At 28.4% G+C, this 26,441-nt stretch overlaps 1 protein-coding gene across 3 annotated transcripts in view; it reads right to left on the bottom strand.

Moving 5' to 3' along the window:
• LOC100207736 (uncharacterized) overlaps nt 1–26,441 on the bottom strand; it is a 73,291-nt gene that overhangs the window by 44,917 nt on the left and 1,933 nt on the right. For 2 of the 3 annotated variants that reach the window (XM_065816975.1, XM_065816977.1), the window contains exon 2: nt 5,899–6,083. The exons of the other annotated variant lie outside the window; for it this stretch is intronic. In XM_065816975.1, coding sequence (XP_065673047.1) covers nt 5,899–6,083 — 185 coding nt within the window. The remainder of the gene's footprint in view (nt 1–5,898; nt 6,084–26,441) is intronic. 3 annotated transcript variants of the gene reach the window in all.

Below are 26,441 nucleotides of genomic sequence, written 5' to 3'. Positions count from 1 at the left end.
TAGTTTCTTTATATAAAGGTTTTGAGATTATTAAATCATTTCTTTCTAACTGCAGTATTAAAGTTATTTTTGAAGGCCTACACTCTTCTTTATTTCATGAAACTTTAAGGGTACCACAAAGTTCTATGTTTGCTCCTGTATTGTTTCTTATCTACAATAACAATCTTCATGAAAATTTTACATCTAAAGTGGTTCTATTTGCTGACAACTCAACTTTATACTCTTGTCTTGATGAAAAAATCTTCACTTTCTGATTGCTTAGAACAACCACCCGGTTTTTAGTCTGATCTCTCTTCTGTAACAGCCTAAGGCTTTCAGTGACTTTAAATTCTGGATGTGGATTTAAATTTCTGGACTTAAAATCTACAATTTTTGTTAGACAACAAAACTCATTTATTTACTGCAAAAAAATATTCCAATACTGTTGGCATTCCTATATTGAAAAATAACAACCCTCTTACCCTCAAAAAAAGTCTAAAAGCACATTGTAAATGTAGTTAGAACTGCTTTATGTGCCAAGCTTGAGCCACTCTCAATTGTTGCAAGGTTGCATTTATTTCTTTTTTCTACAAATACTATCATGGTCAATGCTCAAACAAGCTATCATAAATAACATAATAACAAATATATATATATAAAAATATATATATAAATATATAAAAAATAAATACAAATTTTACAAGTATGTTAAGATCAGTTACTAATCTACGATCAAAATAAAATCGTAAAAAAAATAAAAATAACTACAGCTAAAAACTAAAAATAAGTTAATAGGATGATTTAAAGAAAACTTAAATTTAAGACCAGTTAATAAGATAATTGTTAAAAAAAAAAAAAATTAAAAATTAAAAAAAAGATTTAAAAATAAACCCAAACATATTTTTACTTTGCTTCTTATTCAACATATTTATTCATTATATCTTATTATTCAACATTATTATTATTATATCTTATTCTTATTCAATCCTTTTAAGGCAATATTTCCTTTTAACAACAGTTGTTAAAGTTAAGGCATGCTATCGGAAAAATCTGCCCACCTTTCTTGATCAAAAAAGGATGTAAGAAAGCTTAAATGTATTTAAATCAATATATTTCTGAAAAATTAAGACTGTAAAGATTACATATTAATAGGGAAAAAACAAAAAAAATTAAGTTTTACAGAAAATTCTGACTTTCTTTTTGATGCCTCCCATAAGTTTCTGGACAGAGTGATTTTTGTAAGTTTTAGCAGCATAATCCCATTTTTTCTTCAAATCTGTAGCTGATTTTACTGTTTTTCCACTTAATTTAAATTTCTTTTTTATGATGGCTCAATATTTTTCAATAGGACGTAATTCGGGGCAGTTTGGAGGATTCATCTTTTTCGGAACCAACATCACTCCATTATCATCGTAAAACTTTTGAGCATCTTTTGAGTAATGTATTGTGGCTAAATCAGGCCAAAACAATACTGAAGTACTGCTATGAGCTTTAATTAGTCGTTTTATACGAGAAAGACAACATTTCACGCATTCCGAAGATTTCATTGTGCCCAAACAAACATGAATTGGGGATTTTTTGCCGCAAGAGCAAAGTGCCTGCCAAACCAACAATTTTTTACAAAAATTTATCAGTCATTACATACTTGTATTTATCACTCACATTTCCTCTTATTTTAGAAGAATAGTAGCACTGCCCAGGAATTTGTTTAAAATCCATTTTAACATAAGTTTCATCATCCATCAAAATGCATCCATTATGTTTTGTTAACAAGTTGTCATACAACTTTCGAGCTCGACTCTTTGCGGTTGAATTTTATTTATCATTTCGATTTGGCATTTTAACTTCTTTAAAACTTTGATATCCAAGTCTCTGTTGCCATTTGTGTACAAAAAAATTGGAAACCTTCAGTTTTTTCGCTTGATATCTATCAGACCAATCAGGATGTTCTTCCAATGAAGTTTCCAACCATTCGAGAGCTCTAGGATTTGCTGTGCGTTTTTTTCAACCATTTCCTTGTTTTTTCTAAATAGTTTTCTGTTTTGTAAACTGTTTAAGAACATCTATACAGTTCTTCTTGATATTTTTAATGATTTCGCCAGCTTTCTATTCGATAAAGTTGGATTTTTTAGGTGTTTGTCCACAATCAAAAATCTTTATTTAGTTTGCTCGGTTGACATTTTGAAACTAAATAATATTTTTTTCTGTCAAAATGTTCTATTATACAAACACTACCACACACAAAAAAATAATTTCAAAAAACAACCATTAACTAGCTTTACCACACCGCAAAAGGTGGGCAGATTTTTCCGATGGCATGCCTTACTGCATTTGTCCCTTCATGTTATAAAAACTTTTATTAATCCAGTTTTTTCCTTGTACATCAAAAAACTTATAATAAACTTATAACTTTACCCAAACTTATAACTTTACCCATTTATTTTTTCCTTTTTTATACAACCTACAACTTTTTAAGTCTTTAAAGTTATAATTTTTTAAGTTTTAAAAAATTATACATTTTTTTCTAGCCTTGGCTATCAACCCTTGCTAAATCTTGCATTAGGTAAGCCATCTGGACTGTATTAGCGCTAATTCCCATTAAGGTTTTTTACAGTGACTTTACATAAAATAATCCGTGTCAATACTTATTGTCAATATTTATTAGATCATTAACATAACTGACATTATTAAGAGAATAACTATTATCGCCTATAAAAACACTTCCAAAGTGATTATTAAACACATTAGTTATTTCTATTTTACTGGAAGTGACCTTGTTATTGTTATTTTTGTCTACTAGATGGTGGTGCTTTTTAGGGATATTCATTCTATTATTAACATAATTATAAAATTGGCTAATGTTATTACTACTTCGGTTTAATTCAATTTTAGATTGATAATTAGATAAGATTTGTTTGCAATTCCTGGCGTACTGTTTGTAAGCTGATTATGTAAAACATAAGGTATTTACATATGTAAAACATAAGATATTAACATATGTAAAACATAAGATATTTACATATGTAACAAAGTATATATGTAACACATAAGACATTTATTAATTGAATAAAATTGATTAATCAATAGCAATATGCGCACTGTAAAACAATATTGGACAATTTCTCAAGCAAACTTAGTTTTGGATTTGGTAAATAATGCTAACACCTAAAGAGAAGTTAATTAGCAGACTGGAATTCCTTTTTCGAACAGTCAGCAAAATTATAAAAAATTATAATTTGAATGGAACAACAATTGATATTTCAGGAAGAATATAATAGAAAAACATCTCCTATGGTCCTTAATTTTTAATTCCTGCTGTTTCTCCAATATAACATTAAACATCTTCTTTCTTTAACTAAAACTTTTTCATGTCATCTGTAACACACTCTGTCTAAGTTTTCTAAATTCTACCTTTTTTCTTCTACACTGAAAATTATTAATCTTTATTGTTCATGAGTCTCTACCTCTTTTATAAATCTTCAACATCCAGCTCTTCTTCCAGACATGTGGAACTTTACCTTGGTAAACAATTGCATTAAAAAGATCTGATATCCATCATACACCAACAGCCTGTGAAATTTGAAGGATTTCAGGTTGACACAAGAGTTACTCAGCCAGCATCAGGTCAGCAAAAAATTCACTTGGAGTTCTGCTTTTCTGTTGCAATAATATTTTAAAGAACGAAGCACTTAAATTTTTTTTAAGTATATAGCAAATTAATGAATTAGTGATTTTTTTGTTTTTTAAAAAACTAGATTTTTTTAATAAAAAAAAATCTAGTTTTTTTATTACATTATTTTTTGGTTTTTTAGATTGATCATAGAAAAAACGTCAGTTAGATATACAAATTTAGTTCATGTGCTGTTCAACAAAAAAATGAATTGAAAAAAAATTAATTTTTTTTTAAATAAAACTTGTCAAACATGAAAAAACAAGTAATTACAACAAATAAATAAATTATGAACTTATAATGAACGAATATTACATATTTTTTACATATATTTTTTTTTTCATGCCAACACTTTAAGAGATTCAGCTCAGCAGTTAAATGCCGTTGTAAAGCAAAGATAGGTCAGCTTTTATATCAAGATTGCTGAATGCCGACCTGAATTTTGCAGACTGTATCCACATCTCGAGAAGTCTTCAACATCTCAGCCAATACGCCAGAAGAACCAGTAACCTTGCCTAAATAAATTTTTCAATTGCTGACTTCACTTCGCAATAGGTTATCAGCTTTACTGGTCCGCTAACCTTATTTACTGAAGATAAATCTTCTTTATGTAATTTAAACTCTTAGCCTAGCAACTTTTCAAAATGAGTCATCTACCTTATTTTTACCTCAACTTTGTTTGTAAGTACTTTTTATGAGATTAGGTTTTGTATATGGTTTGTTTTGCTTTGTGTTTAGCCAAGCAGTAATATAGCCTGTTTCCTTTCCTATTTATTTTTTTCTGCTTATTATAACGTTCCATCTTTCCATTCTCTATAACTTTACTAACTTTTGCATTCCACCAAATTTATATATATATATATATATATATATATATATATATATATATTATATATATATATATATATATATATATATATATATATATATATATATATATATATATATATATATTATATATATATTATATATATATTTATATATATATATATTTATATATATATATATATTATATATATATTTTTATATATATATATATAAAAAGTATTTCCAAATTTAGGCAAAAAGTTACATTTCAATATTTAGTTAAACCACCCTTTGCCAGAAAACTGCTTGCAGATGTTGAGGCATTAATTTCACCAGAGGTTTTGCTTCTTCTAGAGTTATTTTCATCCATGCTTTGACTATGTCTACTTTTAGATCATTTTGTCTTCTGCAAGCTGGATCTCCAATTTTCCGGTCTAGAATGTACCACAAATGCTCAATGAGGTCATAGTCGAGTGACTGTGCAGGCCATTTTATCATATTAACATCATTCTTTGAAAATTTCAAAGTTCCACCAATGTGTTTTATTTCTCCTCTCATGCAACTTAATTTGTATGCCTTTCCTAGTTTCTGCTTTTTGCTGCACATCCAATAAGATCAGGTTAAATTTGGATTTATTGCTCCAAATTACTTTCTTTCAGAACTCGATAGGCATTCCACTTTTTTGCTCGATAGAAACATTATTTTACAAATCAAGCAAAACAGATTTGAAGCTGCTCAAAAGATTGCAGACAAAGTTCCAAACGACCACAAAATCATAATTTTAGCTCAAAAAAGAATCTGAGAGCAAGGATTTTACAGTAGAGTATGTTGCAAAAAACACTTCGATTTTGAACGATTTGACTCTAAGTCATATAAAACAAAGATCATTTGCAAAAAAGTGGAAACACCTATCGAGTACTGAAAGAAAGTAATTTAGAGCGATAAATCTAAATTTAACCTGATCTTACTGGATGTGCAGCAAAAAGTCTGGCAGACACTACAAAAGGCATAGAAATTAAATTACATGAGAATTGTTGGTGGAGAGTATTACTATTATTTTATCTTTCACCTTCCTGATTTTTCTCTTATATTTTTTTTATTGCTTTTCACAAAAAAGGTCATGCATCAACCAATCAGCATCAGCCAATCAGCATCAGCCAATCAGCATAACACTTACCAAATACTAATATTTAACATGTTAGTACTAATACTTTAATTTAATACTCATTAATTATTTTTTTTAACTTATCATTGTCTTTTCTTGATTATGCATTAAACTCTAGTGCTAAATGATTATCAACATTATCTCTAGTGCTAAACTATGTAAAAAATTATCAGACATTCCAACTTATTAATAAATTATTAATATAAATCCAACTCCAAAACCAAAGATAATTATGAAAATAATATTTTTATACATAAATATGAACAATTTAAAAAACCTGTTTTTTGTAGAACACTTCAGGAAAATTTTTATATACTATTTCAAAAGAGTAAGGATTTGTTTCAAAATGAAATTGCAGAAAATTATTATTGATTCCAATATTCTCCATGAAATCATCTTGAGTATTACGCTCATCCAAGAAACCATTTTGAAGATCACTATTTATAAGCGATCTGAAAAAAGCTTAAAAAAAAATTAACCATTATTTTATAATTCTTAAAAATTCAAAGGAATATTTTAAACTCCTCCAACAATTCCAAAGATGCAAGATATATATATATACATATATATATATATATATATATATATATATATATATATATATATATATATATATATATATATATATATATATATATATATATATATATATATATATATATATATATATATATATATATATATATAGTTGTATGCATATATAATAATAATTATTATTATTATCTTTATTATTATTATTATTACATAAGTATATATAGTAATAATTATTGGTTTATTTAATATTGAAATATTTCAATATATATATTTGTATGTATGTGCATATACATATATACATACATATATATATATATATATATATATATATATATATATATATATATATATATATATATATATACTTGTATGTATATATATATATACTTGTATGTATATATATATACTTGTATGTATATATATATACTTGTATGTATGTATATATACTTGTATGTATATATATACTTGTATGTATATATATATATATATAATAATAATAATAATAATAATAATAATAATAATAAAAATAATAATAATAAGTACATAAGTATATAAAGTAATAATTGTTGGTTTATTTAACATTGAAATATTTCAATGTTAAAGAAACCAATAACTATTACTATTTATATAAGGGGTTTTCATAAAACTTGGTAAAAACACAACAGCCTGTAAAAATCAGGTTTACATGGCCACACTTCAAAACAAAGATATTTTTTGATGAAGTTCAAATTCTATTAATAAAAATTGATTTAATTTTTTTTTGAACTTATTTACAACTTGTAATTAGTGTTAAAAAGGAAAAGTTAAAAATCACTAAAAAAGTTTAGAAAAAAAGTCGATTTTCTAAATTTGTGAGTGCACTGTAAATGACTTTAACAAAGTAGTCTCTATCCTGTTCAGGAGTTTTTACATTCTATGATTTTTCTTAATCTGTGGTCTAACAGATACCAACCAGATCAGACCTTAAATTTTCAGACAGAATCAAATAAAAATCTTGGAGGTACTTAGGTGAAAAGTGGAGGTACTTAGGTGAAAACTTTTTGTCATGACTAGCTTTATGAGACCTATCTTGATTTGCAATGGTGGCATAGAGGTTCTACAATTGTTCTAGCATTACATTGTCTATTCTGTGATAGCGCTTCCTTAATGTCATGGCTGTCCTTGAGACAAAGAATAGATAGAAATTTCATAAAAACACCATGAAGGACTTATATATAGTCTTCATACTTTGAGGCACTCAGTAACATCTTGACACTGGTGTAGTCTTCTTTGAGACAGTAAGCGACAGGGGTAGTAATTTGACAAAGGGCCAAGTTTGAAAAAATATAGCCAGGGCCAGGGTTGTGACTGGGGCTGCATAAATATTTTACATTCTAAAGTATATTTTTTAATTCAAAATTAATGTTATATTTTGTATATAAATATATGCATAAACATCTTTACCATCTTTATCATCATGATCATCATCATCATTATCCCCATCATCATCAGACTGTAGCCTTCCTCTTTTATGCTGTTTCTCTAATATAAACATTCTAGAGCATTTTTTTTTCCTTAGTTAAAGCTCATTCATACAATGTGTAAGGCACTCTCTTCAAATTTCCTTACTTCTAGCACTACCATTTTCTCCTGAAGCTGCTACCTCTCTACATGCTGATACCTAAATCACTTTATTCTGCTCTAACAAACATTTTTTGATACTGCATTTTTTTCTAATCTGTCTAAGATTATGATTATCTGTCTACGATTATGATTATCTGTCTAAGATTATGTCTCCTTTTCTAGTCTTGAGTCACGCCATACGCATGCATAAATGCGCATCTTGAAAGCTTTTATTCTTTCTGGAATAAAAGTTTGGAAACTTTGATTCTTCTTTTTTAATTTTAAGTAATTCCTCATTCTACTCCACATTTTTTAATATCTTGAGCAATTGCTTTATTAAACAGTAATCATTTTTTCCATTTTTCAGAACCTCTCTTACATAACATCTCTTAAGAACAAATGTCCTTTTATTATTGCAAGAAGCCTATGTAAAAAGATCCTGTCTGATGTTAAGCTCTGTTATTCTCAGTTTACTAAATCTTGTATCTTATCACAGATGCTAGGTTCTTGAGACTTTTGGAAAGTCTTCAATAGTGTCATAAACTAAAGTAAGTCTAATATTTAATCTCTAGTTCATGGGTCTGATCTTTTTACTTCTTCCTAGAATAGGGCAGTTATTTGGAAATAACTTTTCATCTACCTTGACTCTTAAATCTAATGGCCATATTCTTCCTGTCATACCAGTTAAACATCCAAAATCACTCTGGCTTCCAATGCTAAAGTTAATTCTCAATTAAACACTTCTACAGTTTGTGCTCCAGACAAGATTTCTATCATAGTCTTAAAAAAGTGTTATCCAGAACTTTCTTTAACTTTTGCTAAACTATGAAAAAGTGCTAAGTGGTTCCATTTTTTAAAAAATCTAGAAAACACTTTGACCTCTCTAACTATCCTAGAATTAATCTTCACTCAGCTATTAGTTTCTTTATATAAAGTTTTTGAGATTATTAAATCATTTCATTTTAACTGAAGTATTGAAGTTATTCTTGAAGGCCTACACTCTTTTTCATTTCGAGTAAATTTAAGGGTACCACAAAGTCTTTGCTCCTGTATTGTTTCTTATCTACAATAACAATCTTCATGAAAATTTTACATCTAAAGTGGTTCTATTTGCTGATGACTCAACTTTATAATCTTGTCTTGACAAAAAGACTTCAATTTTTAATTGCTTAGAACAAGCTGCCAACTTTTATTTTGATTTCTTTTCTTTAACAGCCTAAGGCTTGCAGTGGATTGTGGATTTTAAGTCTGGCAAAAAAGTATTGCAATATTGTTGGCATTCCTATAATGATAAATAACAACCTTCTTATTCTTGGAAAAAGTCTAAATGCACATTGTAAATGAAATTAGACATGTCCTGCTTCTGCCAAGCTTTAGCCACTCTCCTATTATTGTAAGGTTGCATTTCTTTCTTTTTTCTACAAATACTATCATGGTCAATGCTCAAACGAGCTATCATACGATAAACCAATACACATTCTTACTTGGCTTCTTATTCAACAAGTTGCATCATTTCACTGTATCTGTCCCTTCATGCTATAAAAACTTTTATTATTCCAGTTTTTTTCCTTGCACATCAAAAAAACCTTATAATTCTTATCCATCTTTATGCTTTCACTTTTTATACAACCTACAACTTTTCAAGTGTGCAGTTAACCATTTCCTAGCTTTTTGGAACCTCATCCTGGAACTAGAATGAAGCCAGAATGGCTTTGAGGTTCCAGGATAAACTGTATACAACTGTATGTATATGCCATTCACTCAGATCACATATGATTTGAATAAAAATGACCAGGCAGCTTAGAGCTAGACAGTTCTGGGTCAAATACAAAAGAATGTTCGGAAAACTGATTGTAGAGGTGGAAAGAAACAAAAAATATTTCTTAAGAAAGATTAAAAATGTTATTAATTCTGAAAATCAGATAAGTTTTATTTAAATAAATAAATAAAAAGTTTCTAGCTAATACCTAAGTGATAGTGTGTAATTTTGAAGTTAGCAAATTTCTAAATTTTTTATGTATCTTTAAAAAGTAAGTAAACTCAGATGGTTTTAATTTAAAATGAAATTTCTTCCATCAAAGCTCATCAAATAGCTTATGTAAAAGTTGTTTTATTTGATATTAAATATATTTTTTTGACTAAATTAATTAAAAGTTTGTAAAGCTTCAAAATAATTTTTTTTTTTTTTGAGTTGTTTAACTAAGTAATTTTGTTGAAGATATGCATCTCTTTTTAAAACAAAAAACCAAATTAAATTTTAATTTTTCTCAAAAGTGCTAAATTGCTTCTACTGTGTCATTTTGAAACTACTTATCTTTTAAAACATGGGCAACTGAGGCTTGTTAGCACTTTTTTTTATTTACATGATATTAAAAAATTGAACAGTGATTTTTTTTTTCCTAAAAATATTTCAATATTTTATTATTAGTTAAAAATAAAAAAATAAAATTTTTTATTTGATTGATTTTATTCTGTTTGTTTCAGCACAAGTAAAGTAAATCAAGAAATATAATGGAGGAAAATAAAAATGTAAAACACATCATTTTTCACAATTGATTTTTCACACAATTTATTTAAGCCATAAAAGCTGTTAAGTCAAATTCAGTAGCATATTAGTCCATTATTTATATAACAACATTATAAAAAAAGTCAATTGAAGAAATACATAGTATATTTATGACATTTTAAAAACTTTGAAATACCCTTTAATTAACAAGAGTTTGAAAATGTAAAGGAAAAAAGAAATTTGGGCTATCAGTTAATTCACAGCAGTTTAAAAATGTGTGTATTTTTAAAAATATATTTGCAAAAGTAAAACACTAAAAAAAAACACTTTTTAAAGATTTAAAAATTTTTTTTTTTTTGAATGTTAAAACTGCTTTTTATTTTTTATTTTTTTATATATAAATAAATATTAAATTTCATATATAAATATATATACAGTGGCGGCCACTGGCAATAAACTTTGATGGGACCAGGATAAATTAACCAAAAAATATTGCAATGACTCGCTGTCTGCGTAATTGATGCTATTGTCTTTGTTAGGAAGTCTTTTGTTGCTAGCATTTTTTTATTAGTTGAGAGAGTTAAGAGCTAGAATACTCTCAAAATAGGGTTTCCAATCGGTTTTAACCAATAACCGAAAAACTCATTTTTTTGTCAAAACTGATATAAATGAAAACCATCAGTTTACAAAAAAGGTTTTGGCGGTTTTTTTGTATAGTGTCTTTTGAATGTTTATTTATTATAGAAAGGTATAAAAAAAATTTGTAAGTAATAAAATTTTTATTTTATTATTTAGATTGTATTTTGCTGGAAATTAACATGTCTTTTCATTTTCAAATATTTTCAAGTATTCCAAAAAAAATGTTCGAATATTAAATAAAACATGCAAATATATTGGAATATAAAGTATTCAAAAGACTCAAATAATGTTTAATACCAATTATTTAATTTTTAAAACTCTAATGTTTCTATCAATTACTTAATTTTTTGAAAATATATTCATCTTCCAGATAAATCATGTTATCAGTTTGGAAATTTGCTATCCGGCATAAAATTTTAAATTCAAGAGTTGTTGAAGGCATCTGTCATAGATGCGGTTCTGTTGTGACATACTCTGGTGGATCCACAACTATTTTGCAGAACCATACTTTGAGTCATGGAATTACTATCAATAGTCTTTCGACTGGAAAATCAAGCAGCAGCTCAAATCCACCACCGTAAAAAAATTTAAACAATGGACAGTTATTTAAAAAAACGAGTCTTAAAGAAATTGTAGCTGATCTAGCTACAGATGGTGTTTCGATTAATAATAAAATGGTGTCAACCTATAAAACTGGCCTCATTAGGATTTATGGTTCCCATCCACCAGAAAGTTCAATACAAAATATTAAGGATCATTTGAACTCATTTGGTCTCTGTATGAAAGGAGATGTAGTAGGTTCTACTCAAGATTGTACAGCAATCAACAAGAAGCTCATGCAATTAACGGACATTGTTGATCAGTTTTGTTTTAATAATGCAGTTCATCTTGGCGTATATGACACGTTATACAAGAAAAATAAAAACGCAAAAGTACCAATTTCCAAGGAAACGGACAGTGATTCAGAAGAGGATGAACATGGAATATATGATAATAATTTTAGTTTTGAATCAGTAAACAATGAGATTAATGTTGACTTCTCTGAAATTTTGATGAATGCACAAAAAGTAGTGAAATTCATAAAAATTTCATCAGTTTATAATCAAAATTTTAAGAAAAAAGTTACTGAGGAATTTGGTAAAGAAGTCGAACTGCATCTGTATGTTCGCCATTATTGGAATTCACTTTTTCAATGACTGCGCCTTTGTTAAAAACTAACAAATGTTTATTCCAGACATTTACTGAATTGAATGCTCTTGACGTAATTAACAAGCTTGATTTTGCGTCATTAGCTTCATTACATGCCGCTTTAGAACGAGCAAAATTAGCAGTGGAATTCCTTAGCAGAAAAGATGCAACATTATCGACAGCAGATACTGTTTATGAATTCATGCATCAATTGCATCTTTATTGCATTCAAATTTAAAAAGCGTGTCGATGAAAGAATTAATGGAAATGCTATGCAGTGGTTAAGGTGCCTAAAAGATCCTTTTGTTGTTCCATTAAAAATTACTTTAAATTTTGTTGGAAAACTTGCATTTAGGCATTTAGGATTTATTTCTAATGATGAGAAACCACTACTAGCTGAAGCACCATGTACAACATCGGAAAGTTTACCTGTTGGATGAATTAAGTGCACTTCTCAATAAAGATAGCCACACACTTGCCTAAATCTACCGATCAAACCAAATGGCTTAAGCAAGAGTTTTTGTTGTAACCAAGATTGGCAAAAGAACAGAAAATCTTGAAAAAATTTACAATGCAATTCTCTCTATAAAGCCCATATTAACAGATGTCGAACGCATTTTTTCGAGCTGTACTAGTTTCTGCACAAAAATCAGATCACGATTATGTAATGAATCGTTAAAATTTTTAGTTTTCTTAACATTTTTTTATAACAAAAATAAGTCGTTATAAGTTATATTTCGAAATATAAACATAATGTTAGAACACTTTGTTTTAAAAACTTTTTTAATACACAATGCAAGATAAACTTACATAAGTTTTATTATTCAACAAGAAAAATTGAAAACCACGGTTAACAGCAGGTTTTTTTAAATTAAAACCGAAATCGCGATTTTTTATAAATGTTTTTTTTGGAAACCCAACACCCAAAATAGAACATAAACCAACAAAAACTGACTGAAAACTGCCCTGATAGAGCTGCCATTATGATTTGAAGTATTGAAGTTTTTGATTATAGTATTAGTTCTAAAAACTTTTTTTAATTTTAATTCTATGGTAAAAATTTTTAGTAAGTTAAAAGTAAGTCATAAATATAAAAAATTTGGTATACACTAAAAGTAATATAAAGGTATATTATGTCTTGAAATAAAGAATGGTGTTTAAAAAAAAGATTTAAGCATATTATTTATACAAATATTCTGCAATATCTTCTCTGTTTTATAAGAGAAAACATATCAATTACTTTTTGATTAAACTGATCAATATTGTGTAAACAATATTTACATATTGATAGTACAGGTAATGCATTCAACCAATCTTGACCTGTGGAATTTCTCAAGTGTCTTAATTCGTTTTAAAGTAATAAAACACCATTCAGCATCAGCTGTAAACACAGGTGTGACCAAAAAGGATCTCTATCAACTTTGATTTCAGAAAACATCTCAACCAGATTATTTTTATGCGTAAACTGGGATAGGGCATCAATAGTGCCAATGTCACTAAAACAGCATTTTCATACAAAATGGTTAATTCAGACATCAATTCAACTTCATTTAGCATTTGGATAGTTTGTTACAATATTTTTTATATAATCCGGAGGTAATAAAAAACATTTCAATCTTTCTAAATCTGTCGCTAATTTTATAAATAACTTTATCACAAGCACCTTTAGCATCTTCTATTAGTAGTTCGATTGGGGTAATTCATTTCATTCAGTTTTCTGATATTTCCTTACAATCGTTAAGAATTAATCCAGGAACATTATTAGTGATGCTATTTGCTACAAAATTTATGGATAACTCAAATTTTTCAAAAGTTTCCTTGATTGTAATAGTGTTGTTGTTACTTGATTGCAATATATCGTAAAGTACATCAATATGTTTTAAAATTAAATTAAAAAAGGATAAAAAAAAGTTAGCTATAAGCTATAAACCTTCCAAACATTTTTTGAAGCCAACAGAATGCCACACGCTTGTATCTCCCATCCTTCACCATTTATAATTTGAATTAAACATTACACAAGCTTTGTTTTGTGTTCTTTTATGCAAGTAACTATTTTTGAATGAAAATTCCATTGTGTTTCGCAAACTCTTGGTATCTGTTTAAAAATAGATTCGCGAAGTGAATCATTTCATTTTGTTGAGGATGTAAAGAACACGCAAATCCACTTAAAGTAGAAAAAATTATTCGCTTCTTATTCACTTATTCGAAGAACAAACTTTTCTCAAAACTAAATTCAATTGATGTGCATAGCAGTGAACATAATTCGTATTTGGGTAAACCTCATTAAACTTTACACTCCATTCCTTGATTCGCTCATAACTGCTGCACCATCTTACCTATGCAATTAATTTTTCTTTGAAACCAAAACAATTTAATTCTTTTTTTTGAACATTTGCAAGACCCATAGCAACCATTTGCATAGCAACCATGACATAGCACTTCTATCATGAACATCAATAAATGCTATAAATCTTTCAACTGGTTGATAAACTTTTAAATAACGCAAAATAATGAAGAACTGGGAACAACAGGATACATCAGTTGTTTCATTTGCTTGCAAGGAAATAAATCTTGCTTTATCAATCTCATGTTTGATTTCTTCTATGTATATTTTATACATACAGTCTAAAATGTCATTTTTATTTGTTCAAGAAGTATTTTTTGTTATTTTTGAGTTTTTAAGATGATCGTTAAACACACTATCTAATGTGTGTACTATCTAATGTATGTATAGTTTCGTCATATCCTCTTAAGGGCAATTCGTGTACACCACAAAATTTTATACAACCTATGATCTTCAAAATATGCCTGCTTTTGTCAACTAATTTAGTTTTTTTATGCTTAGACTGCATTAGTTCAGCATCAACTGTTGATAAAATATTTGTTTTTCCCAACATTTGAAATGGCAACACATTATTTATATGTACTTTACTAGATTTGTGTTTTTGTATTCACTTGGAAAGATGTTTACAGATGCTAGGAAAGATCTTTACAGCCATATTCTGTTCACAAGCTCTTGCCACAAAACAAAACACAATAAAAACAAAACAAATTTTCATCAATTACACTTAACCATGATTTTTCTTCAAACCATGCTACACAAAATGTTTGTGTTTTTTTACCATTAACTTATGTTATACAAACATCTTTCGGTTGGTATGCCCCAAGATTTTTAATTTCCAGTTTTTCTTAAAGGTCTAATGATGAGAAACGTTTAGCCAAGAAACTGTCAATTTTGTTCATGTTAATTTATCTTACTAATGAAACTGAATTATTGTAATATGATAACTTTAAACTATATTGTAACTAAAATAGGACTTTTGCATGAGTTAATAGCAAATTTTATCTAGTTTCTACATACATTAATTTTAGTAGTTAAGCAAGTTTTATCAACAGTAGTTTAGTCAAAAAGGGCTCTTAATCTTAAATTAACAATTGATAAAATGATAAAGAATAGAACATTACTTATACATTGAATTCTCTGATATGTCCACATAAAGTTTTCTGAGAATGGCGGAAAGGTCAATAACAACAAAAAAAACTTTTATAACATTAAAAAAACTTTTAGATGAATTCATACGCATTAAAAAAAATTCAAACAATAATTTTTTAAAGAATTTTTTCATAATACAACACATATTTTACTTAATTAAATCTATAATTTTTAAATACAACATTTACAGTGTTAATCATGAATAAAAGCAAACTTTACAAGATTATTTACATTGTCAAATATGCTTTAACAGTTTCATGTAATTAAAAGTAAAAACTTAACATCTATTTAAACCTATCATTCACTAATATTCATGGTCTTCGAAGCAACTTTTCTTCTGTTGAGCCTTATCTCTTGTAAAGTTCACCAGACCTACTTGCTCTTTGTGAGACTAATTTGAGTTCAGCTGTCTCATCTTGCAATCTTAGTGTTGATGGTTATCTTGATAGTCACATGCTTGGCCTGGGCATTTACATTCGTAAGAATTCACCCATTTGTCGTGAAACTAGGTTTGAATCCACAGACTATTACTTCATGTGCTTTCGCTTAGCACCATTTCACTCTATCGCCTTTCTCTATGTTCTATATTGCTCTCCTTCATCTCAAGACTGCACTCTTTTTGATGTTATTTCTGATCATATTGACCAAGCCCTCTCTCTTTATCCATCACAAGCCCTCTCTCTTTATCCATCACAAGCCCTCTCTCTTTATCCATCACAAGCCCTCTCTCTTTATCCATCAGCCTATATTGTTGTTGTCGGTGACTTTAATGTTCATCACACTGAATGGCTTGGCTCTAGTGTCAGTGATTCTGCAGCCATTAGAGCCCACAACTTTTGCCTTTCTCAATCCCTAACTCAAATAATCAACTTTCCAACTCACTTTCCAGACAACCCGAATCATTTACCTTCTCTACTCAACTTATGTCTTGTTTCAGATCCTAGTCAGTGCTCAGTTTCTCCACATTCACATTTAGTTGCTTCTGATCACAGTTTGATCTCTCTAAAACTAATCTCATTCTTCTTCATCATCTGAATCCCCCTATCATTGTACCTCTTACAACTACCTTAAAACTGACTGGGGTTCTTTCCATGATTTTCTTCGTGATGGCCCTTGGGTAGAAATCTTTCATCTTCCTGTTGACAAATGTGCTTTTTACATAACTTCGTGGATTCAGGCTGGCATGGAATCTTTTATTCCCTCTCAACGATTCCAGGTCAAGCCTCACACCTCCATGGTTGTCCTCACATTGCACTGTTGCCATTGCCAATCGAAACCATAACTTTCATATCTATCAGCAAAACAATTCTCCAGAAAACAGATATCTATTTATTACTGCTAGAAAAAAGCCCAAAGCCCACTATTCTCAGGTCATGAAATCTCCTATTTCATCACAAAAATTAGGCTCTCATGACTTCTGGAGAATCTTTAATAGTATCAATAATAGGGGCAAATCTTTAATTCCACCTCTCTTATATGGTTCAGACTTTGTCACCTCACCTAAAGAAAAAGCTGAATTGTTTGCTAAAAACTTTTCATCAATATCATCTTTTGATTCCACTAGTTGCATTCTACCTGAATTAGCTAACAAACAGGTTGATCCATTGCTTGACATTCGTATCACTCCAGCTTTGGTATCTATAAGTGATTTCCTGCTTAGACTTTTCTACAGCTTGTGGCCCGGACAACAACAGATGCTGCTTTCCAGCTTGCTGGAAAGCAGCATCTGTTGTTGTCCGGGCCACCATCTGTTATCCCTATCTTCAAAAATTCTGGAGAGCGATCTGATTCGTCTAACTACCACCCCATTAGTCTTCTTCCTATCTTAAGCAAGGTTTTTGAATCTTTAATTAACAAACACTTAATTTCTTATCTTGAATCTAATGACTTTCTGATCATCAATATGGATTTCAATCTTCTTGTTCTACAGCTGTATGTCATATGTCATATGTATGTCATATGTCATATGTATGTCAAATGTCATATGTACACAATATGGATTTCAATCTTCTTGTTCTACAGCTTTGCTAACAGTAATAGCCGATAGGTTTTATCGAGCAATAGATAAAGGTGGAGAGGTTAAGACCATCACTCTTGACATTTCTAAAGCTTTTGATAAAGTTTGACATGCTGGTCTTCTCCATAAACTTTCTCTTACGGTGTATCTGGCAACATCTTTAAGACTGATGAATCCTTCCTTTCCAATCGTAGTATAAAAGTTGTCCTCGATGGACAGCACTCTTCTACTTATTCTGTAACTTCAGGGGTTCCTCAAGGTTCTATTCTTGGCCCTATACTCTTTTTAATTTACATTAACCATCTTCCAGACATTCTCACATTTAAGGTGACATTGTTTGCTGATGATACTACCATTTATTCTTGTTGTGATAAGAAACCAACATTCTCTGATTGCTTGGAGGGGGCATTTGAGCTTAAAAAGGATCTCACTCCTGCTACAGCATGGGGCTCACAGTGGCTGGTGAACTTCAATACAGATAAAACTTAATTTTTTTCAGCCAATCGTTATCGCAATAATTTAATTCTTCCTATATTTATGAACAATAATGTACTCAATGAGTCATACACTTTTCATCTTATAGGATTAATTATTACTTCTGATCTTTCTTGGAAACCATATATCAAATCTGTTGCAAAATTAGCATTTGCTAAGGTTTTTTAATAAGTGCTTTTTTGGAAGTATCAATTATTGAGGCTGCATTATAAAATTTAACAGTACCACCAGTGGTACAGTTTTTGCAATTAAAAAAAAAAATTTCTTTATATCTTCTGTTGTTTTAGTTATTTGTACCTTTGTTGCATCAAACTAATAATAATATTGACTAATTCTAATCTTTACTTGAAAATCCAGTTGCACTTTTAATTATTTTTTTGCTAATAAAATATTCTTTAAAACTTGTGTTAGATGCTTATCATCAGGGTTGAAATTGGTTCTGGTTCAGCGTCAATCTAATTGGCAACTTAAAAGGTAGAAAAACTTAACTGCCACGAAACAATGTAAACAATGGCTGATTTATTATGCCACAGAATATAATACATAAGCTATTTGGAAAAAATATGCTTCAGCAATCCCTCATTGAGAATAAAGCAAGAATTTCAAAAATACAAACAGACTAAGCTTTCTCATGTCACAATATATAAACTTGCTGAACATTGCCATATACTTGCCATACATTTGTTCGATTAATACACAAATTAATACAATCAAGATCATCATTACTACTATTTTTTCCCTGTAAAAAAAAAACAAGTGTTAACATTTTTTAAAAAATAAAACAATATATACTTGAAAATTATAGTTCACTAACAAAAATTATAAAATTTACAAGATTGTTGATTGTAAAAGAAATATGAAACTTCTCCATTAGGGTGTCCCCAAATTTCAAAATTATTTAAATTTCAACTTACTTGTAGTTTTTTCCCATTCTCCTTTACCCTAGAAGTCCAAAAATCACAAAAAAATGTTTGTATCTGCATTAAAACAGATAGATGTAAACATTGGTTTTTGACAGAAATCGAGCAAATAGTTGAATAATATAAATAATAGTTGAAAAAATCTTTTTATATATAGTTGCTACTATTGAAGTTTGAGGTCTTATGCCAACATTATTTCTTGCTGCAGCTGCAGTTGTGCATTCTATCAGTTTTTCAGGATTGATATGTATGAAAACCTTTGGTTTAGATTTATGTGGGATATTTTCCTTATCAGAATCTTCTTCAGAGGATGGTTGATTATCAGATTTAGATGTTAGAATTTTCATACTTAAAGGAATTTTCCTGTTCATGCATTTCTGCTGGAGCAAAGTATGTATTGATTTTCTCTTACCCTCAACAGTCTCTATTATCTTTATTCCTTGTTAATCATGGCTTTTTGATAGTTTTTGTCTAATTCTTCTGAAATATATTGTTTCCTTTCACCCTTTTGGTCTTTGTAGAAAAGCAAATCCTCATCTTTTGCATTCTTAGAACAAAGACGGTCAGAAGCAATCTTATCCTCAATATTAGGAACAGAAATATCAAAGAGACAAGTTACTTTCCTCAATAAAATCCAATTGCATCTTTTCAAGTCTATCTTGACTTGAATCCCAGTTTAAACTGCATAATTTTCACACCTTTTTATACTTCTGATCTAGCTTTAGAATGTTTAGAAGAAATGCATCTTTTACTTGTTGTAGAACAAGTTACATCTCTACAAAGTAAATCAAACCCTATGTAAGCTTGTGGACATTCAACTAGTTGCTTGGTTGGTTTGAATCTTGCAGATCTAAAATAAAAAAAAAACATGAGCTAGATTTTAAAAAGGCAAACACGAGAAAATTCAATTCTTTTGTTATTCTGTCACCTTGTTGACCGGACATACTTCGGATGTCTTAACACACTGCCAACACTTGGAAGTTGATTCTGTGGAAGCTCATTCAGTGAGTATTTAAGAAGGTAAATTAGCCTTCTTGAACTTGTCTGTATAGAATTCTTCCTCTTTTCTCCACTTGCTTTTCTTTTACACTTAGTTCTTCCCATTTTATCAAAATCATATTTAACCAATTAAATTAGTAAATATTAAATGAGGTTAAATTAAATGAGGTTAAATTAAATGAAGTTAAATTAAATGAGGTTAAATTAAATGAGGTTAAATTAAAAGAGGTTAGTAAATATTATTTCACAGTGATGAAATTTGAAAAGATTATAACACAAATCTTAAACAAAAAACTTTAATAACAAACACAGCTCTAATTTGAAATCTCAGCACGCACCAGACTGGATATTGCAAATTGCATACACTTGTATTGTAAACTGCATACACTTGTAAATTAGTAAATATTAAATGAGGTTAAATTAAATGAGGTTAAATTAAATGAAGTTAAATTAAATGAGGTTAAATTAAATGAGGTTAAATTAAAAGAGGTTAGTAAATATTATTTCACAGTGATGAAATTTGAAAAGATTATAACACAAATCTTAAACAAAAAACTTTAATAACAAACACAGCTCTAATTTGAAATCTCAGCACGCACCAGACTGGATATTGCAAATTGCATACACTTGTATTGTAAACTGCATACACTTGTACTATAAAATGTGTACACTTGTATGTGTTGTGTATACAGTAAAAACTGAATGCCTACTCCAATAAGCACAAGAAAATATTAAATGTAATGATCACAAGCTTTCTTACTAGGAGTAATATGCATGTTGTAACAACAATTGGAATTTTACTAATATTTATCAAATTTACAAATTTTTCAATTTTTGCATCTATAACTTTTACAAGTGTAAAATTAAAAATTTTTATATTTTTAGAATCAGGATATCAAGTTTCAATTTTGGAACACCCTACTCTCCATGATAATTTAAAACCAATTTTTCAAACTATTCAATTTCCTTAGAATTTCTAAACATATTTTTTTTAAAAACCTTTACCATTATTATTCCTGTTTATAATAAAATGACTTGTCCTAGAAAATGACTTGTCCTAGAAAATGACTTGTCCTAGAAAATGACTTGTCCTAGAAAATGACTTGTCCTAGAAAATGACTTGTCCTAGAAAATTTAGTTTCAACAAAAAGCAATTTCTTTTTCTTAACTGTATCTTTAAATGTTTATGTCAGACAAAAATTTATAAAAGTAAATGTTAATGAATAATAGATAAACTGTAACATTATTTTAAATATCATGTTTTTGTCATATTATTACTTTATACTCCTAATAACTACTTGGTAAAATTTTTATCTATTTATCCAGTTTAAGAAAACAATATTAAAACTGTTAATACTGCAATATTAATGCTGTTAATAATATTTTAACAGTGTTAATATTGTAAAATATACATTATACATTTAATATTATTACAGTGTTAATTAACAGTGTTAATTAACAGTGTCAATATTGTAAATTATACATTATACATTATAATATTGTTAATTATACATTTGTTAATATTGCAATTTTACCTTATATTATTAATATTCACAGTAAAATTGCAATACTAACAAATGTATTACAACATATTTACAACATCATTTTTACAAATAAAATGTTTACATTTTAATGTTATAAAGTTTTCTGATATTACTGTACCTTATTGAGTCAACATAACTTCTGACTTTTTGCAGTAGTAAATTCTTCACTCTTTAAATCGAGAATTAAAAATAGTGGATGAAATTTTTAAACTTTGTGAGATATAGTTATATAAAATACACTTTTTTTCTTCTCGGGCCAGCTTAATAAGACCCTGCAGTGCGTTTTTTTGTCCCATTTGAAGGCACAATAAGTTCTGTATGCGCATCAAAAATTATAATATATACACAAATTAAATAGGCCCAGTGAAAATCAGCCCAGCCTATATTGGCAATGGATTAAAATAACACTACAATACTTTAAACAGATTGTAAATAAGCATATTACTTATAAATTAAAATAATTTAAAATTAGAACTAACTTAGAACTATTTATTTTTATAAAACCTGTCTGCAAATAGTTTAGAGTAATAGTTGCATATTTACATATATATAAATACATATTTACATTAACAAATATTTTATTTTATATAAACATAGGTAGGACCGAGCCCCTATGATCCCTATTGACAAGCCGCCACTGTATATAAAATATAAAATTATTACGCACTAAATTATTGCAAAACAACTTTTATACTATGTAATAAATTATATATTTCATATTATATTATATTCATATTATATTAATTATAACAAATTACATAAATTTATCTCAAATATAATGCACAATTAAATGTTCTGCTAAACAAAATTGTGATTATATTAACACTTTTATTGAAGAATCTGTGATTATCGTAATAATTCTTAAACTTTCTAATACAGTAAGAAAGTAGAAAATATTTTTTTATAAGCAGTAAAAACAATTATAGCTCTTTGTTTCTCAAATTTTTATATTAAATAAGTAAAGTTGCAAGTAAATAAATAAATAGCAAGTGTGAAAAACCAAAGAAAACGCTCGACTGAGAAATTTTTTTTATGGCGCAATAAACAACGCTTGTAATGTATACATTCTTGTAACATTATTATCACAAGTATGTTAACAATAAAATCAAATATTGTCTTTAATAAACAATTTATTCAATGAAAAATTTATATTAAAAATTATTTAGTTAGCAGATCCCCACAAAAATCAAAAAAGTTTCCAAAATATTTTATTTTTTTTATTTTTTATATTTATATTTATAGTTGGTTTTAATGAAGAACTTAACATAGATTAGTAATATGAAAACTGTTTCTTGTAATTTAATTAAGTTTTTTAAATAATTATGTTTTAGTGTATCATAATTGTTTAGACTTTCCAAGCTACCCCATAGCAACTGATTTGTTTGTTGGTCTTGTTTTCAAAGTAAGTTTTTGAATAAATTTGAGTCTTGTTTCCTTTTTTTCCACTGCTCAAAAAAACCTTAAAATAAATTTCACAGCTTGAAACTTACTAGTTAATATCTTATAATTACTGGTGATAATTATATCAACAGTAAGTATGAGTCATACAATTAATTATTTTAATTGTATCTCACTAATTGCCTCGTGTTTTTATTATTACTAGATATAAAGAAAGCAGTCTGCACGTCATAAACTATGTGTAATATTCAATTCTCAATCAAACATTATCCTTAGAACATGACACGATACCAGAACCTGTATTTAAAATAAAATGGAACAACTTAAGCCATTGATGCCATAAATTTATATGGCAACATTTCAGAAAACTGGTGAAAATGGAAGCAGAGATGGAATCTTTATAAAATAGCTCAGGAGTTAGTGACAAAAACAATGATACTCAATGTGTCATTTTCCTTTATATGATTGGCAAAGATGCTTTAAGAATATATGATACATTCAATTTTACAATCCAAGAAAACGATAAAATAGCACCTTTAGTTCAAAAGTTTGAAAGTTATTAGAGCCGAAAAAAAACATAACTTATGAATGTTATTTATTCAACACATGTATACAGCAGACTATTTACTGACTTTTTGATTTACAAAATAAAGCTAAAGCATGTGAGTTTGAAACCCTTGAAGAAAGCCTAATAAATGACAGAGTAGTCTGTGGTATCACTCTAAAGCTGCTAGAGAACAACTACTTTGAGACACTGAGCTCATGCGAGAAAAAATAATTAATTTTATGAGAGCATATAAAACATCGAAAACCCAAGTAAAAGCCCTCAAAAATAATACCAGGGAGATTCCATAAACAAATAAAGAAACAGAACTAAATTCAACTTGCTAAAGATTGATAGACCTTTACATAAATCATGCTATTATTGTGGATCACAACATACTACCTTGTCTTGCCCAGCATATGGCCTAAAGTTTACAGAATGTGTAAAACTACACCATTTTGCCAGAGTATACATATCAAAAATTAATTGCTTTACTACTAATCATGTAGACCAAGTTGATCAAACTGAAGTCAACCTCAACATTGTTCCGAGTTCGATCCCCACCACGTCCCTGGTAGTACTGCACTCAACTTGTTTCTCCGCCCAGCGGCCTTGTTCATCAAGGTTCGTGTTTCGGAGTTATGGAGTTGAGAGAGGGTTATAACCACTATTAAGCAGCCTCCTCATCTGTAGTGGCCTTCTCGGCCTTGGGGAGGTGAATAACAAAAAAAAAAAAAAAAAAAAAAAGTCTAACATTTAATCTCTAATTCATGGGTCTGATCTTTTTACTTCTTCCGAGAATTAAGCAAAGTTATTTGCAAAGAAATCTTACTTAAAATTGACTCTTGAATATAATGGTCATACTCTTCCTGACAATTGAACAGAATAATCCATTGTCAAACATCAAAATCACTTTGGCTTCCAATACTAAAAATAATTCTTAACTAAACAATTCTACACTTTGTGCTCCAGACAAGATTTTCATAGTCTTAAAAAAATGTTCTCCAGAACTCTCTTCAATATTTGCTAAACTTTTAAAAAGTGCTAAATAAGTGGTTCCAATTTTTCAAAACTCAAGAAAATACTTTGACTTCTATAACTATCTTAGGATTAGTCTTCACTCTGTTATTAGTTTCTTTATATAAAGTTTTTGAGGTTATTAAATTACTTCTTTCTAACTGCAGTAGTAAAGTTATTCTTGAAGGTCTACCCTATTTTTTATTTCAAGAAACTTTAAGGGTACTACAAAGTTCTACTTACAATAATGATCTTCATGAAATCTAAAGTTGCTCTATTTGCTGACAACTCAACTTTACACTCTTGTCTTGACTAAAAATCTTCACTTTTTAATTGCTTAGAACAAGAGGCCGATTTAAATTTGATCTCTCTCCTGTAACAGCAGTAATCAACTATGTAAGGATTTCTAGAAGTTTAGGAATATTCAGGTGCAAAAAGAGTTGCCTATCCAGTTTTGGGCAACAAACTAGTTTTTTTTTTTTATCAAAAATGTTACCTGCTTCTGAGAATAGTCTCATTTTTAAAATTAATAAAATTTTAAATAATTAAAAAGTATAGGATGCCTAATACAGTAAATATTTCAATTTTTACCTAAATGGAAAAATAGAAAACAAAGTTATAATTTTAAATATAAATATTATGCAGGTTAAAACTTTCAGTAAATAAAATTATAAGAAACAAATAAAAACAATGTATTAGATTTAAATGAAACAAGAATCAAATTAATGAAATAAGTTATATAAATATTATAGGTTATAAATATATATTATGTAGCCACAATGCAGAGGTGCAGGCTTTCACTATCAATCTTTGAGGGTAAAAATTAAATAAATATAATTCTCATTCCTGCCTGATATTTATTTACAATTCTAGCAAATCCTGTTTGGGCCAGAATTCAAAATTTCCGATCCGGTACATCCCTAACTGTAATTCAAAGTAGAATTTTATAATCATAATTTAGAAACATCATAATTAAACCTGAATTAAATTCAGTTTTTGAATTATCCAAACCTTTTTGCCCTTTTCCCACAACCTTCCCCATCCATTTACTTTTTACCCATGCACATTTTTGCCCAGAAAAACTGTAATTGAACATTTCTCCTTACATGTGTGTCTGGTTTTATGTATGATGCATGAAGTGCCTTTATGCACAAACACAGTACTCAACATAGACATTGAAAAGCTGTGGCATAAAAGACAAGCAAGTTATTGAGTGTTTTTTTTATACTTTTATTTTATATATAAAATTTATCGTTTCTTATTTATTTATTGCACCAAAACTCATGGAAACCTTAGTTTATATTTCAAAACTTGTAACTAATTATATTTTTTTAGATAGAATTAAAATAAATGGCAAGTGCATTGTTAGATTTAACTCAATGTTGTATTGGAAAAGCATTAAATAAAAATTGTCATGACAAATGTTATGTATTGATTTACCAAAATCAAGAAAACTAAATGTTTTGAGGAATTAACAGAAAAAAAGGATCAAGAAGTTGTGCACTTACAATGTGAACGAAACAGTATGTTTCAATCCAAGTTGATTGTAAAACATTTTAAAAAAAGACTTCTATTATTTAATATAAAAGAACTTTATTTAGTGTTCATTCAAATTTCTTTTGACTTCTATTGGAGGTACTTCAGATATCCATTCAGTTTCATACTCATAAACACATACTATGTGTTTGTGAGTACCACCAGAATACAAAACTTTCGGCACTAAAAATACCAGATATTTCAGACTATAAAGACCGCATGACATTAGATTTAAGTGACTTAACAAATTGAGACTGCATGCTGTACAGTAGGGGTGGGAATTTTTTACATTTTTTCTTAAAATCAATTTGCCCTATTACTACGGATGGAGAAATATTTAAAAAAGTATTTTAAAAATAATTTTAACCGTAACGGATTCAAAAAACCC

The sequence above is a fragment of the Hydra vulgaris genome, chromosome 13, assembly GCF_038396675.1.
Source record: "Hydra vulgaris chromosome 13, alternate assembly HydraT2T_AEP".
In the NCBI taxonomy this organism is placed as follows: Eukaryota; Metazoa; Cnidaria; class Hydrozoa; order Anthoathecata; family Hydridae; genus Hydra; species Hydra vulgaris.
This window is presented reverse-complemented; position numbering and strand designations above follow the sequence as displayed.